The sequence below is a fragment of the Puma concolor genome, chromosome D2, assembly GCF_028749965.1.
Source record: "Puma concolor isolate L17-30 chromosome D2, mPumCon1.1.hap2, whole genome shotgun sequence".
NCBI classification, from domain to species: domain Eukaryota; kingdom Metazoa; phylum Chordata; class Mammalia; order Carnivora; family Felidae; genus Puma; species Puma concolor.
The window spans coordinates 68,947,701-68,962,970 of NC_141677.1; the positions used below are offsets into that span (position 1 = coordinate 68,947,701).

Below are 15,270 nucleotides of genomic sequence, written 5' to 3' on the forward strand. Positions count from 1 at the left end.
TGCTTACATGCACATTATCTCAAAATAAATAAACAAACTTCAAATAACTGGTAGAAAAGTGATCAGGGGTAATAGAAAATATCTCCTAGGCTCAAAATTCCAGTGTCAGGATACTTTATGGAGGGAATGGAAAGCACAAGTTGATCCCAGTAGTTAGTTATTTGGAAATTGATTAGTATAGTTTTTAGCTGTGATAGCTACATGTCCTTTCTTGGAATGAAGAAAATGTATTATTCTTGAGTTCATGGAAACAACCTCAACAAATGCCTTTTTGAAACAGCCTGGTGATGAGCGAAGATTTTTCAGTTTTTATTCATTCTTTCTCAAGCTTGAACTTCATTATTTTCCAGTATTTCAGCCACTCCTTCCACTGATGAAGTCTGACCTTTATACTGGATAGAGATAATATTATAGTGCTGATTGCATTATGTAGAATAACTTTTTGCTTCTTAGTATAATCCTAACTCTTGTGTTCTATTGTATATGTGTAGAGGGAGTGGTGTGAAAAGTATTGACTGCGGTATTTTGAGAATTTGTGAATGTATTTTTTCTTCTGAAATTCTGCGGTGTATACTATGCAAGTAGAAAGGTTTAGATCATTAGTGAGCAAGTTAATTTTATTTTAGCAGTATTTTATAGAGTAATTCATTCTGTGGTTTATGTTTTCTCTTGATGTGCACTTGTCTAAACACATTTTAAAAAAAATAGAGTTGGATTTTTTAACAACTTCATTAAGGTACAGTTGGCATACAATAAATTGCATGTGTTCAAAATGTACCACTTGATAAGTTTTGATATGTGTTTACATCTATGAAATCATCATGACAATTAAGATAACAAGCCTGTTCATCACCCCAAAATGTCTCCCATTCCTCTCTCCTGTGTTATCCCCTAGCAACAATAACTGATCTTGCTGTCGCTGTGGATTAGTTTGCATGAAATTGGTTTTTAAATTTGAATTATTTTTATTTCCATAGAAACTGGATCAGGATCTTAATGAAGTCAAAGCTCGAGTAGAAGAACTGGACAGAAAATACTATGAAGTAAAAAATAAGAAAGATGAATTACAAAGTGAAAGAAAGTTAGTATAGACTAAAATATGCCTTAATTTTTTTGAGTAATGCAAGTTACTGGGTGTTAAATGGTCGTTAAGTCATAAATGAACTAGCAGCCCTTGGCTGGTTCAGTCGGTGGAGCATGTGACTCAATCTCGGGGTTGTGAGTTCAAGCCCCATGTTGGGTATAGAGATTACTTAAAATCTAAAAAAAAGTTATAAATGAACTATTCAAGTTTGATTTTTTTTTCAGTATTTTATCCTCAATTATATACTGTTGGTGCCTATTCTTAATGCTTTTATAATTAAAGATAGTCTAATTTTTATTGATCAGTTATTTGTGGAGAGAGGAGAATGCAGAACAGCAAGCGCTTGCTGCTAAAAGAGAAGATCTTGAAAAGAAACAGCAACTTCTTAGAGCAGCAACAGGAAAGGTGGGCAGGTTCTTTTCATTACTTCACTTTACAATGAGCCAGTTATTACACAAGAATATTAGTTTTCAAGCTGTAAGTCATTGGTTCCAGGTAGTAAATAAGAGTGCAAATCACTTGTCCTATAAATTTGAAATGATGGGTCTTGTTTAAGCAGCCTTACTACCACCCATACTATTAATTCTAGCACTTTTGATGTTTAGATGAAGAGCCTATTTTTAATATTAGTATCATAGACTAGAACCCATAATATAAAAGTATTTCATGTAGTTGGCATTTTTCAAGGGGGTGAGGTATTGTTGGGGAGGGTGTTCAGTTTAATCTCTGGAATATTTTTTAACGTGTAGAGTAATGGGTTTATTTCTTACCAGAGGGGTGCCGTTGGCAGTATTATTTAAAAAATTTTTACCTCTGACAATTTAACAGGCTATTTTAAATGGAATAGACAGCATAAACAAAGTACTGGACCACTTTCGTAGGAAAGGAATAAACCAGCATGTTCAAAATGGCTATCACGGCATTGTGATGAATAACTTCGAATGTGAGCCTGCTTTCTACACATGTGTGGAAGTCACTGCAGGCAACAGGTGAGGTTTTTGTTTGGTATTTTGAATTTTTAAAGGAAAGAAGGAATAAGAATAAAAAGCTTTTTGGAGTTTTAGTACAATATATCTCCCATTGCCTTTTATCCTAGTTGCTTATTTAACTTTCTGGTTAAAGATGTAGGCGTTAAGTGTTCCTAATTGTAGTTCTCTCCCTACCCCCATTGGAATTTTCTAAGTAGTTTCCCTCCCACCCTACCCCAGTTCAAATTGGGTTGCATAGAAAAAAACTGAGTTGTTTGCTTAAATGTTTATAGCACTTTAAAGTCTAGCAATACAAATGTGTTTTGTTTTGTTTACCTGTAAGGTTATTTTATCACATTGTTGATTCGGATGAAGTCAGCACGAAGATTTTGATGGAGTTCAATAAAATGAATCTTCCTGGAGAGGTCACTTTTCTGCCTCTTAACAAGTTAGATGTCAGGGATACTGCCTATCCTGAGACCAATGTGAGTTGGTGTGTGTGAAGGTCTACCTTTCAATAAGTCATTTTTTCTCATGGTTAGTCCATGCTAGTGCACGGGCACAGTGCATTAGGATTCACTGATCTGTGAGATAAGCATGGTTTCTTCCCATATAGCATAGGGATGGGAAGGGAGACAGGTCACAGCCAAGACATGAAACAAATCATTGCAAATGTGTAAAATGTTAAAATACACGGGGCGCCTGGGTGGCGCAGTCGGTTAAGCGTCCGACTTCAGCCAGGTCACGATCTCGCGGTCTGTGAGTTCGAGCCCCGCGTCAGGCTCTGGGCTGATGGCTCAGAGCCTGGAGCCTGTTTCCGATTCTATGTCTCCCTCTCTCTCTGCCCCTCCCCCGTTCATGCTCTGTCTCTCTCTGTCCCAAAAATAAAATAAACGTTGAAAAAAAAAAAATACATAAGCACAGGATACTGTGAGAGAGTATCCCAGGTGACAAAATTAAGAAGAAACTCCTGAGGAACTATTGTTTGAAGTGAATATATTCTAAGTTTTCTGAATATGCTTTTTAAATGACTTATAAATAAAATAAAAATGTCTACCAAGATGATAGGACCTGAAAGCATAATGTTGCTTTTGTTACTTGCTAGTATACATTTATAAATGGATTAAAAATATTCCTCAGATAGAATTCTTAAAAAAAAATGTAATTGCTTTGAGGTTATTTGGTTTCGGAATGTTGATGTATTCGCAACGGTTCTATCCTAAGGTTAAAGCTGAAAGTCTATGAGAATGGTAACAACTTAGGTGGAACAGTGAGAATCTTATAAGCTACTTAAAGGGTCCAGCTTTTTCTTCTTCTTTTTTCTTCTCTTAAAGGGTCCACACTACTAAGTGTCTGCGGTGTTTTATTTCTTGTTTTCCATGGTAGCTATATTGGTGTTCTCTTTATAATTATTGATTTAAGCTTAACATATTTGTTGCATTGTTCTGTGTATAGGATATATTTCCTAATGTGAAAATTATAAGTCTTTTTCTAACAGTTTAGAAGAGTGTAAAAGAAAATTTTGTTTTCTGAATATCTAAGACATATATATAATGAAAACATTTTGAGGAAATACTATTAGTTTACATTTATTTGGCCTTTCTATGTGACAGATGCTGTCCTGTGTGTTTTACATATTATTAGTTTGTCTGGTCTTAACAACTTAAGAAGGTACTATTATCACAGTTTTGTAGGTGAAATAACTATTAAATGGAGAAGTTAAGCAGCTTGTCCAAAGTATACATCTAGTGAGTGTCAGAACTAGGATTTGAACTTGTGCCACTGACTGTGGAACCACTAAATTCTTTGTCACTATGCCCTGATCTTGAAAATCTGTACATGAATGCAGTTTCCCAGATATTTCAGTAGAATGATTTTTCTAACTTCTTCAGAGTGAAAATAGTTTTGAAATAGGTATTTATGTTTCTTTGTATTTCATAAAGATGTAATTCATAATTCTGTTAGCATGTTTTAATTAACTGTGTTGTGATCTTTTTGCTGACCAAAATATTCATTTTTAGGATGCTATTCCTATGATAAGTAAACTGAGGTACAATCCCAGATTTGACAAAGCTTTCAAACACGTGTTTGGGAAAACACTTATTTGTCGTAGCATGGAAGTTTCAACCCAGCTAGCACGTGCTTTCACTATGGACTGCATTACCCTGGAAGGTTTGTAATAGTAATTCTTGGCTTTGAACAAATAAATTCAGTTTTAGTTTTAAGTATTTCAAAATTCATGTGCCTTTGTCATTTTTAAATAGTTGGTTTAAGTCAGAGTCCAAACAAGTTCCACAATTTTATTTAGTTGATGTCTGTCTTAAGTATAATCATTTGGTCTATAGTAGGGGTTCTTAACCTTTTTTGCACTGTGGACTTCTTTGGCTCTTGAGTAAAGTCTGTGAACCCTTTCTCAAAATGTTTTTAAGTGCATAAAATACTTTGGATCACTAAAGAAACTGTATTGGCATGGTAATCACAGTATTTTTTCAAATATGACATAGTAATTTATTCTTGAAGGTATTCAAAAACAAGATTTAGCAGTGAGTGAATCTAATATAATTTTGAAGTACTGATACATGTAAACAATATTTTGAGATTTCCAGCAAGTATAATCTTATAGCTGTTATATAGAAAATAGCTGTTATTTCTCCTGGTAACAAAGTCACAAGTACTGATACTAGCACTATAGTTCTTGTTACAGAGGGAATTGGTAAATTTCATTTTGAAGTTAGTATAAAAATAAAGAAGTAAATTTTTTTTTCCTACCAAGTCATGGATTTCCTGAATTTTATCCATGAAGTCTAGGGTCTAGGTTACGAACCTCTGGTGTATAAGTTTACCTGCCTTCATTTTTTAATTTTTTTCCTTCTCTTTATAATTTATATGTTAATGAAAGAAAGTAACCCCCCCCCCGCTTTATCTCTATAGACAATTTTTTTCGTTTTGAACTACCTCTGAGAATCAGTTTTAAAATAAATACAGTTATGATACTTTATTTCTAAAGTTAAGTATGTGTATCTTCTAAGAGTAAGGATATTCTCCTTAATGACCATAGGTATCGTAACTGTTACACCTAAGAAATTTAACATTAACCCAATAATATCCTCTAAAAAGTATCTACAGTAAAATTTTCCCCAGTTGTCCCAAAATATTTTTCTGTCCAGGATCTAATCAAGGATGCATGGAATGTCTTCTGTTTGGATTCTTTCAATATAGGACAGCTCCTCCTGTTCTCTCATACCCTCAGGAAATTGACTTTTTCATAGAATCTTCCGTTTTCTGGATTTGTCTTATTGCTTCCTCATCATTAGATTCAATTTAAACATTCAAGGTGTATACTTCTTGCATCACACAATGTCCCACTGTTAATCATGCTAAGTTTGACCAGTAGCAATCTCTTGAGTTATAAAGGTACCATTTCTTCTTCATAATTAGTAAGTGATATATGGGACTATCCTTTAAGAAAACATGAATATCAGGTTCCTTGACAACTTTTTTTCCAATGGTTTAGCTTCCTTTGCTAGCCCTTGCCTGACTCAGTTAATACACCGGGGGATTCCAAATGGGGATTCTTAAATTCTGTCAAGGTTTCTGTATTTACTAACTGTCACTCTTCTGTAAAGAAGAACCCCTTCCCTTTTTTTTTTTTATTTTTTAAGTAGCACTGTGATTCGTGACTTTTTTTTTTTTTTATTGTGTTACTGCATTGCCATTATTGTTTGATGTTCAAATTTTCCCAAATATGGCCAGTGGGAATTCCAAGCTCCCAAGTCCTGTGTCCTGTTGACATGTCCCCATTAGTTTTTATTAGCACTTCTTTCCTTTCTGGCAGATGTTCAGACTCATCTAAAAGGCACACTTTTTTTTTTTAATGTTTATTTTTGAGAGAGAGAGAAAAACAGAGCATGAGTGGGGGAAGGGCAGAGAGAGAAAGAGACACAGAATTAGAAGCAGGCCCAAGGCTCTGAGCTGTCAGCCCAGAACCGGAGACAGGGCCTACATCCTTGAACTGCCTATAGATAATGACCTGAGCTGAAGTCAGATGCTTAACCAACTGAGCCACCCAGGTGCCCCTAGAAGGCACATTTTTTAAACAAAGATTTTAACAGTTGGAAAGGAAAAGTTTTTCAGGCTGACTTAAATCCCTTCTAATTTTCATTAAATAAACAAAGCTTTAGAATAGTTGTTTGATTATAAATCAATTTATCATTGAATAAAGAAGTTGTTATACAGAATATCTACCTTTCTTATGCTTTGTTTGTAGGTGACCAAGTTAGTCATCGGGGTGCTCTCACTGGAGGTTATTACGACACAAGGAAATCTAGACTTGAATTGCAGAAAGATGTTAGAAAAGCAGAAGAAGAACTAGGTGAGCTTGAAGCAAAGCTCAATGAAAACCTTCGCAGAAATATTGAAAATATCTTTTTGTCCTGTGTTGCTATGGAGAACTGTGTTTGGGTTAGAATATATAATCTTTTGCATGTTAGGTGTGTTTTCTTACATACATACAGTGAGAAAAAGAATCTTCATATTTGACTTTTCTTTAAGCATAGAAGCTTGTTTGTCAAAACTTATTAACTCCTGAAGACGGGGAAAAAACTATTTTAACATTGATTCTTTGATTAGCTATTAAATAGGTAATAGCAGTGAGTCTGTTTATGAGAGCAAAGAACCTCAGGTACACTAAAATTTAAGGGGACAGAGGAAACTGAAGAAGATCAATCAGAATTGTAGAAGGAAAACCAGGTTATTGCTTCAAGGAAGAAGGGTTGGGGGCATCAGTAATACCATTATACTGCAAAGAAGTTAAATATAGGGGTTGAAAATGTGCATTCGATTTTACTACTTCAGAGTCATTTGATACAGATTTAGTATTAGTGGAGGAAATGGCTGTCAAAGTCCAAGTCTTAGTAAACAGTATTCTCCGTTCTTTTAAATAAAGCTGGTGTTCCATAACGAGTGGGTAGTTTAGCTCACAGCAGGAGCGTTGTACTTGTGCATTTTCTTAAGATAACCATGCTACTTTGGTGTAAGGCAAAAGTGCTCAATATGTACTTCACATTATGTCACACAATTTAAAAAATATAGGTACTTGATGGGTGTCTGGCTTGCTCAGTCAGTAAAGCATCCAACTCTTCATCTCTGGGTCATGAGTTCAAGACCCACATTGAGTGCAGAGATTACTTAAAAATATATATATAGGTATTCCAGCATCAAGAACAATCATTTTTACTGAGTGAGTGAATCATTGGGATATTCTTCAATGAAACTGGCAGTTTTTTTAAGTGATTTTATAGCTTCTGTGTCATCAGTGCAAGCAGCAGCACAGAGAAAAAGGTAAATAAACATATTAGTCTGGACTCTGCAAGGGTCTGTAGAGCATCTTTAGAACTGCCCAAATTTGGTAAGATGTTGGCACAAAGAAAACATGGGGAAACACTAAGAAAGGAGGATATTGACAGCATACATCCACTACCTTCTGTATTTAATAATCCAGTGAGGTGGTATTATTTGTCTACATTGGGCAAGGCCTCCTCTTCATACATAACTACCTTATGTGGTGATTTAAACATAATAGATGACACAGTAAATATTTTTTGAATGAAAGATGTAAAAGATAATATTTAGATTCTCCTCGGATTTCCCAAGAATTTATATGTTTATTGTATATATGTAACATATATAACATATATATGAAATATATATAAAATACATATATGTAATGTATAAAATTTATAAACATTATGTAAGTAAAATTATATATATGTAACTTTAAGGAAAACTTAAGTTATTTTGAGAGAGAAATGGTGGGGTGAAATGTTTTAAGCTTCTTTATGATTAAACACGTTTGGTGTAGTATTTAATTCAGCATTGTTATGGTCCGTAAATCTGAGGAAATAACTTTTATTTGGAGGTAAAGAAAAGGAAGGGGATACACAGTGTTTTTAAGAGATGTTTTTAGAGCGCATTTTCCTTAGCCTTGTATATGGATTAATAATGAAATTGATCAGTTGATGAACCAAATGCAGCAGATAGAGACCCAGCAAAGGAAATTTAAAGCATCTCGAGATAGCATATTATCAGAAATGAAGATGCTCAAAGAGAAGAGGCAGCAGTCAGAGAAAACCTTTATGCCAAAGGTTCGTAAGTATGTCCCATTCACTACAGATTTAATTATTTAGAATTGGGGTGGACCACGTGTTATATTGGTTGTCCCGTCAGTAATCATTTTTGTCTATTAAGCACTGCTTATGAAGTTGAATATGTGGTTGCATTTTATCCAGATTATATTAAAACAGGGTAGAAACTAAACTATTACTGTTGAATTACAAGTGATAATATGTATGTCTCAGAAACTTGTAGCAGTTTTGACAAAAACTGCTCAGATGATCAATAGTACTAAACAGTTTTTTAAAAAATTTTTCCAGCTATACCACCCTAACACATTCTAGCAGTCTTTTCTTTTTGTTCTTATTAATATTCAAGAAGATTGTTATACAATTTGGTCATAGAATATGATTTATTCCACATACCCTGATAGTATTGTATCATAAATATTTTTCTTACTGCTATTTAGTTCTATTCAAATTTAATGGATACCTAATAGTTACTTGAGTTGATATGATTTAGTTCACTTTAACATCAAATATAGATTGTTCTCAGTTTTTCACTATTGTAAGTAATACGGACTAATACCATTATTAATAAATGTATGATCTGTCACATAGCAACGTAGCTTACAAAGTTTGGAGGCAAGTTTGCATGCTATGGAGTCCACCAGAGAATCATTGAAAGCAGAACTAGGAACGGACTTGCTTTCTCAACTTAGTCTGGAAGATCAGAAGAGAGTAGACGCACTCAATGATGAAATTCGTCAACTTCAGCAGGCAAGTACAACTGATGAAATTTTAATTAATAATTGGCTATTGTGAAAGTTTCTTGCTACTAAGGGATTGTAAAAAAAGGAACCTTGAGAAAATAGGTATGTGAGACTTGGACTTCTAATATCCATAAGAGTAAATAGGTTTTTCTGAAGCATTCTGGATATGTTAGGATTATGCAAGAAATCTTCATTTTCTTCCATCTTATTTAATGTACATTTATTATTAGTAAGATTGACTTGTTAGTTTTGCTGTCTTTATTGATGTGACCACTTCTACACATGTAATAATATTGTTTTGGTTAAACATTTTAATAGCATTTGATTTTTGAATATGGAGATGTAAACACTAAGTCCAAAAAATGAAAAGTAGGTAAAGTATTTTTTGCAGATGTCTTATAAAAAGAACCAAGCTGGGGTGCCTGGGTGGCTCAGTCAGTAGAGCATATAACTCTTGATCTTGGAGTTGTGAGTTCAAGCTCCATGTTAGGTATAAAGATAACTTAAAAATAAAATCTTTAAAAAGAAAAAAGAACCAAGCACACAAACTTAGTATTCTGAATAGATAAGAGAGAAAAATGAAGAAAATATAGGGCTTTTTAGAAGGATGTAAAACTCGATTGCAGCTCATTTGAACACAAGTAATGGAGAGGACAGCAAATAAACAGCATTCCTGTGTGGGAAATGTGAATTCCTATGTAGACAAATAATACTTTTTTTTTTTCTAGGAAAACAGACAGTTGCTGAATGAAAGAATTAAATTAGAAGGTATTATTACTCGAGTGGAGACATACCTGAATGAGAATTTGAGAAAACGCTTGGACCAAGTGGAACAGGTATATTCTTTTTTGAGGGTTCTTTGATGACTGTAACCTTTTGAAAGTACTTACACACAAGTGGCTCTGATTGAGAGCATGTGCTTTGGGGACAGAAAGACCCCCCCTACCCTGGGTTGGAGTTCTAGCACTGCCATCTAATGTATGATCTTGTGCAAGCAAGTACTTTAATATTACTAAGCCTCAGTTTCCTCTCGTGAAAAATAAGCATAACAGTAATGCCTGTTGTGTATGATTATCCTGGCACATTCTAGGTGATCAGTAAATGTTAGTTATTAATGTTTTCTCAGTAGTAGTCCCATGCTGAGAAATTTTCTAATTATATTACTTTTTTCCCCCTTTTAATGGATACTGTAAATATTTGTAGTTATACAGAGTGTACTTTCTAGTTCTCTTGAATGTTTATTCAACATAACCGCTATCAGAAACTGTTGAAGTCATAACATTTTGAAACTAACAGAATTCATATTTTGTGGTTTAATGATTTTAAGTTCCTTTTATGTTACAGGAACTTAATGAACTGAGAGAGACAGAAGGGGGTACTGTTCTCACTGCTACAACTTCAGAACTTGAAGCAATCAATAAAAGAGTAAAAGATACTATGGCACGATCAGAAGGTGAATTTTTATTTAGTAGAAAGATTTTTGGGGGGGTGCCTGGGTGGTTCAGCTGGTTAAGCATCCAGCTCTTGATTTCAGCTCAGGTCATGATCTCCTGGTTCGTGAGTTTGAGCCCCTTGTCGGGCTCTGCACTGACAGCACATAGCCTGCTTCAGATTCTCTCTCTTCCTCTCTCTCTCTCTGCCCCTTCCTGCTTACATGCTCTTTCTCAAAATAAATAAACATTTTAAAAAATTAAAATTTTTTGTAGTTTGTTAAATTTAGATTATTTGATAAAATTGTTTACTACACAATGAAATACCTAAATAGGCAAAAGCATATACTAATATTTTTTCTGTTTTCCATCAGCATAAATAATTTATAGTGGATGGAATTTAGTGGGTTGGTTATAAATCATAATCTCTGTTTTGTTGGAAAATGTTTGTGACAATTTTATGAGAGACTGTAATTATTAATTTTATTGCCAGAAGTGTGAAATAGCCGAACTAGTTTCTTATCACCTAGTTTCTGAGAAGAAAATTATTTTTTTAGTTTTTTATAAACATAAACATTCAATAATGTGAAATAATATACTTAAGTGACTAATGTATACTCCTATTTTGTCCTGAATTAAGTGTTTCATAGATTTACACAGTAAAATTTAAACAAACGTTATGAAAAACTAAAATCTACTTATTTTGATAAATTTGGCCATTAAAATCTTTGGTTAAATAACAATCTAGCTTTAAAATAGGTATTATGGCCTAATTTGTTTTTTTCCCCCATTTTAGATTTGGACAATTCCATTGATAAAACAGAAGCTGGAATTAAGGAGCTTCAGAAGAGTATGGAACGCTGGAAAAATATGGAAAAAGAACACATGGATGCTATAAATCATGATACTAAGGAACTGGAAAAGATGACAAATAGACAAGGCATGCTGCTGAAGAAGAAAGAAGAGTGCATGAAGAAAATTCGTGAACTTGGGTCACTTCCCCAGGAAGCATTTGAAAAGTACCAGACGCTGAGCCTCAAACAGGTAAATCTTCTTGGTTTTAAATGTGAAGTCTTGTTGCAGATTTCTCTGCATGTGAATTTATTTATACATTTTTCCTCTTTATAGCTGTTTCGAAAACTTGAACAGTGCAACACAGAATTGAAGAAGTACAGCCATGTTAACAAAAAAGCTTTAGATCAGTTTGTAAATTTCTCTGAGCAAAAAGAAAAGTTAATAAAAAGACAAGAAGAATTGGATCGGGGATACAAATCAATCATGGAACTGATGAATGTACTTGAACTTCGAAAATATGAAGCTATTCAGTTAACTTTCAAACAGGTATGTTTCTATTTTGTAATTAATATGTACACAAGACAAAAACTTCAGCTTTTAGTTTATTCGGTTTGCAAAGGTTTTAAAGGTTTTTTTTCCACTGATAGGTGGATCTAATACACATGAACAAATCCCCACATACAGTTTTCTGACACAGTAACTAGAATATCCTGCACAGCTCTTAAAAGAATTTAGTTTGTTACTCTTGTTTTTAAGATTAAACAGTATTTATGATTGTTTTTAAATATTTGTCTTTGGGGCGCCTGGGTGGTGCAGTCGGTTAAGCATCCGACTTCAGCCAGGTCACGATCTCGCGGTCCGTGAGTTCGAGCCCCGCGTCGGGCTCTGGGCTGATGGCTCAGAGCCTGGAGTCTGTTTCCGATTCTGTGTCTCCTTCTCTCTCTGCCCCTCCCCCGTTCATGCTCTGACTCTCTCTGTCCCAAAGGTAGATAAACGTTGAAAAAAAAAAAAAAAAAATTTAAATATTTGTCTTTGCTTTAAGAAATAATACGTGCAGTTCCACCTAAGCAGAATTTATATTTGAATTGACACTTATTCATTCCTTCATTTTAAGGTATCTAAGAACTTCAGTGAAGTATTCCAGAAGTTGGTACCTGGTGGCAAAGCTACTTTGGTGATGAAGAAAGGAGACGTGGAGGGCAGTCAGTCTCAGGATGAAGGAGAAGGAAGCGGTGAAAGTGAGAGGGGTTCTGGGTCACAAAGCAGTGTCCCATCAGTCGACCAGTTCACTGGAGTTGGAATTAGGGTAACAAACCTTTATATCCAGTTTCCCTCAGTACTACCATAGTGGGATTTGTAGAATGTTTTATAGATTAAATTGGTACATTGTTGTATGTGACCTAATTTTAGGAGGTGATTATGATTTTACCCCTTTTGGTTACTAATTAAATGGTTTTTTTAGGTATCATTTACAGGAAAACAAGGCGAAATGAGAGAAATGCAACAGCTTTCCGGTGGACAGAAATCCTTGGTAGCTCTTGCTCTGATTTTTGCCATTCAGAAATGTGACCCAGCTCCTTTTTACCTGTTTGATGAGATTGACCAGGCTCTGGATGCCCAGCACAGAAAGGCTGTGTCAGGTAATTTTGGGTTATACTGGACGAGAACTTAACAATGATAGCTTGCCTCTTTTGATTGTGACTTCTTGTTGCCTAACATACTTGGCACTAGACAGGGTATTTATTCAGTAAATAAAATTTCTTTTAAAAGTTTTTAAAAATTTAGTTTTAGACTACTTTACAAAGCTTAGTTTTGTGAAAAGCCAACGTGTTTCTTGGAGTCTGTTGAAAATCCTAACTTCAGTTAAACTTTACACAGAAGTCTCTTATATTAAAACTTGCTTTTCTTAATGTTTGAATAGCCCCTGGCATAAAGTGTTGATTCTGTATTTTAAAAACCTAAATTTAATCTTTAGTAAACTCAAAACCTCTTTGGAGAAGTGGGCAGCAGGGGAAGGTTGTTCTTTTGTTGTTGTTGTTGTTATTGTTGTTCATCTTAGAGACAGTGCATGAGCAGGGGAGGGGCAGAGAGAGTGAGACAGAATCCAAAGCAGGCTCCAGGCTCCGAGCTGTCATCACAGAGCCCGTCTCCGGGCTTAAACTCACAAGCCACGAGATCACGACCTGAGCCAAAGTCAGATACCCAACGGACTGAGCCACGCAGGTGCCCTGGTTGTTCTTTTTTTGTGAGAAAGCTTGTTTTGCTCTGATGTTTTTAATACTGTGTGGGTAAGTAGCTGCTACTTCATATTCTGTAAGTTCGTGGACTAAAGATTTACCCCTAATTTAAAAGATTAAGTTGGTAATGTTTGCAGATGTATGCATGAAAAATAAAATCACAGGCTGTTTTGGATTTTAGGTAAAGAGTAAAGATAGTTGTTTTTTAAATGTTCAGATCTGCTTAAGGCCACCTGGATGGCTTAGTGGATTGAGCATCCAACTCTTGATTTTGGTTCAGGTCATGATCCAAGCATCAAGATCAACGCTGAGCATAGAGCCTGTTTGGATTCTCTCCCTCTCTCTCCCTCTGCCCCCCTTCCCCCCTTACGCATGTGCTCCTACCCTTTCCCTCCCTCCCTCCCTCCCTCTCTCTCTCTCTCTCTTTCGTAAAATAAAATCAAATAATATTTAAATGTTCAGATCTACTGAGAAAAGGGTTTTATTAAGTTACTATTTCTTTTTTACAGATATGATTATGGAACTTGCCGTACATGCACAATTTATTACAACTACTTTTAGGCCTGAACTGCTTGAGTCAGCTGACAAATTCTATGGTGTAAAGTTTAGAAATAAGGTAAATTTTTTTTACATGAAATTTAAGTTCATATTTGTCAAATTCTTGTTTTATGTTACTTAAATCATGAAAGAAAACCTAGAAGGTTGTTGCTTTTCTTACAATGAGTTTGTAAAGAAAAAGCTTTTCCTTCAAATGCCTACGAAGTTTAGCAATTAGTTTTATAGCATTCATTGCATTGATTTTATTTTCATTGGCATTAAGAGACAATATCTTCCTGTCTTGTCTATTTAGTGCACAGCTTTTTACAGTTAGATACACTCCTTTATATTTTGCCCATGTAGCTCTTCTTGATCTCTTCAGCCTCAAGATTCTTTGAAATAGCAAAATAGTAAAAACTGAAAAAATGTGGCTCAATAGTACTTAGTACTTACCTGGATCTTCAGAGTATTAAAATGAAGAATATTTTATAAACTAATGTACTGAACAAACACCATTATAAAAAGTCTTACCGTCAGTGTTTTAGAATCATTTGTCTAGATTTATAAAATTTATAGGTGATAGGCCATGTGTTTTAAATATTACTCTATACAGTGAGAACATTGATTTTGTCTTGAAGATTTAACAGACTTTGTTTTTAACATTTATTCTTCAGGTTAGTCATATTGATGTGATCACAGCAGAGATGGCCAAAGACTTTGTAGAAGATGATACTACTCATGGTTAATTGGAAAATATTGCCTACTGGTTTGGAAGATGTGTATAGTAATATGATTCTGATTCCCAGGACTGTACATTTAAACCTAAATATCTAGTCACTATTAATAGTTTTCAGATTTAGAGCATATATAGCCCTTTTATATTTCTGTCCTTGTATTTTATAAGATACTCTGTAATGTTACATTTCTACTTATAGTTTAAGAATTTTATTTCCCACACAACTTTTTGTAAAGTGTCCTGCTCCTGTTTTAAATCTTTTGAAACATGCTAAATATTCTTTGCTAATTATTTTATCAATTATATTGCCTCTTTTTTTATAGCTTCAATTAAATTGGTTTTATGACTAATTTAGTATTTTATGTGGCTTTTTATTTATAGTTGTGTGACTAGAAACAAATTTTTCTTAAATATCTACTTTTTATTTTGCCTAAGAAAAGGTCTCCCTTCACCTAAAAGATTTTTTAAACACGGCTTCATATTCTGTTAAAATAAAATACATCGGCGATTCCCAATCCTGGCTGCATGCTTAAATCCATGGGAGAGCTTTAAACTGCTGGAGTAACACTGCTGACTGACATCTTTCCCTAGACCAGTTGA

At 34.4% G+C, this 15,270-nt stretch overlaps 1 protein-coding gene across 1 annotated transcript in view; it reads left to right on the top strand.

Annotated features, from left to right (window-relative positions):
- SMC3 (structural maintenance of chromosomes 3) overlaps window positions 1–15,020 on the top strand; it is a 37,773-nt gene extending 22,753 nt beyond the window's left edge. The window contains exons 14-29 of the mRNA XM_025918152.2: window positions 978–1,081; window positions 1,390–1,489; window positions 1,913–2,073; window positions 2,396–2,537; window positions 4,074–4,224; window positions 6,320–6,472; window positions 8,044–8,195; window positions 8,784–8,942; window positions 9,664–9,771; window positions 10,280–10,388; window positions 11,162–11,409; window positions 11,494–11,706; window positions 12,275–12,466; window positions 12,623–12,800; window positions 13,907–14,013; window positions 14,609–15,020. Of these exons, the coding sequence (XP_025773937.1) occupies window positions 978–1,081; window positions 1,390–1,489; window positions 1,913–2,073; window positions 2,396–2,537; window positions 4,074–4,224; window positions 6,320–6,472; window positions 8,044–8,195; window positions 8,784–8,942; window positions 9,664–9,771; window positions 10,280–10,388; window positions 11,162–11,409; window positions 11,494–11,706; window positions 12,275–12,466; window positions 12,623–12,800; window positions 13,907–14,013; window positions 14,609–14,680 (2,349 nt within the window). The 3' untranslated portion in view covers window positions 14,681–15,020. The remainder of the gene's footprint in view (window positions 1–977; window positions 1,082–1,389; window positions 1,490–1,912; window positions 2,074–2,395; window positions 2,538–4,073; window positions 4,225–6,319; window positions 6,473–8,043; window positions 8,196–8,783; window positions 8,943–9,663; window positions 9,772–10,279; window positions 10,389–11,161; window positions 11,410–11,493; window positions 11,707–12,274; window positions 12,467–12,622; window positions 12,801–13,906; window positions 14,014–14,608) is intronic.
- Window positions 15,021–15,270: the final 250 nt, after the last annotated feature.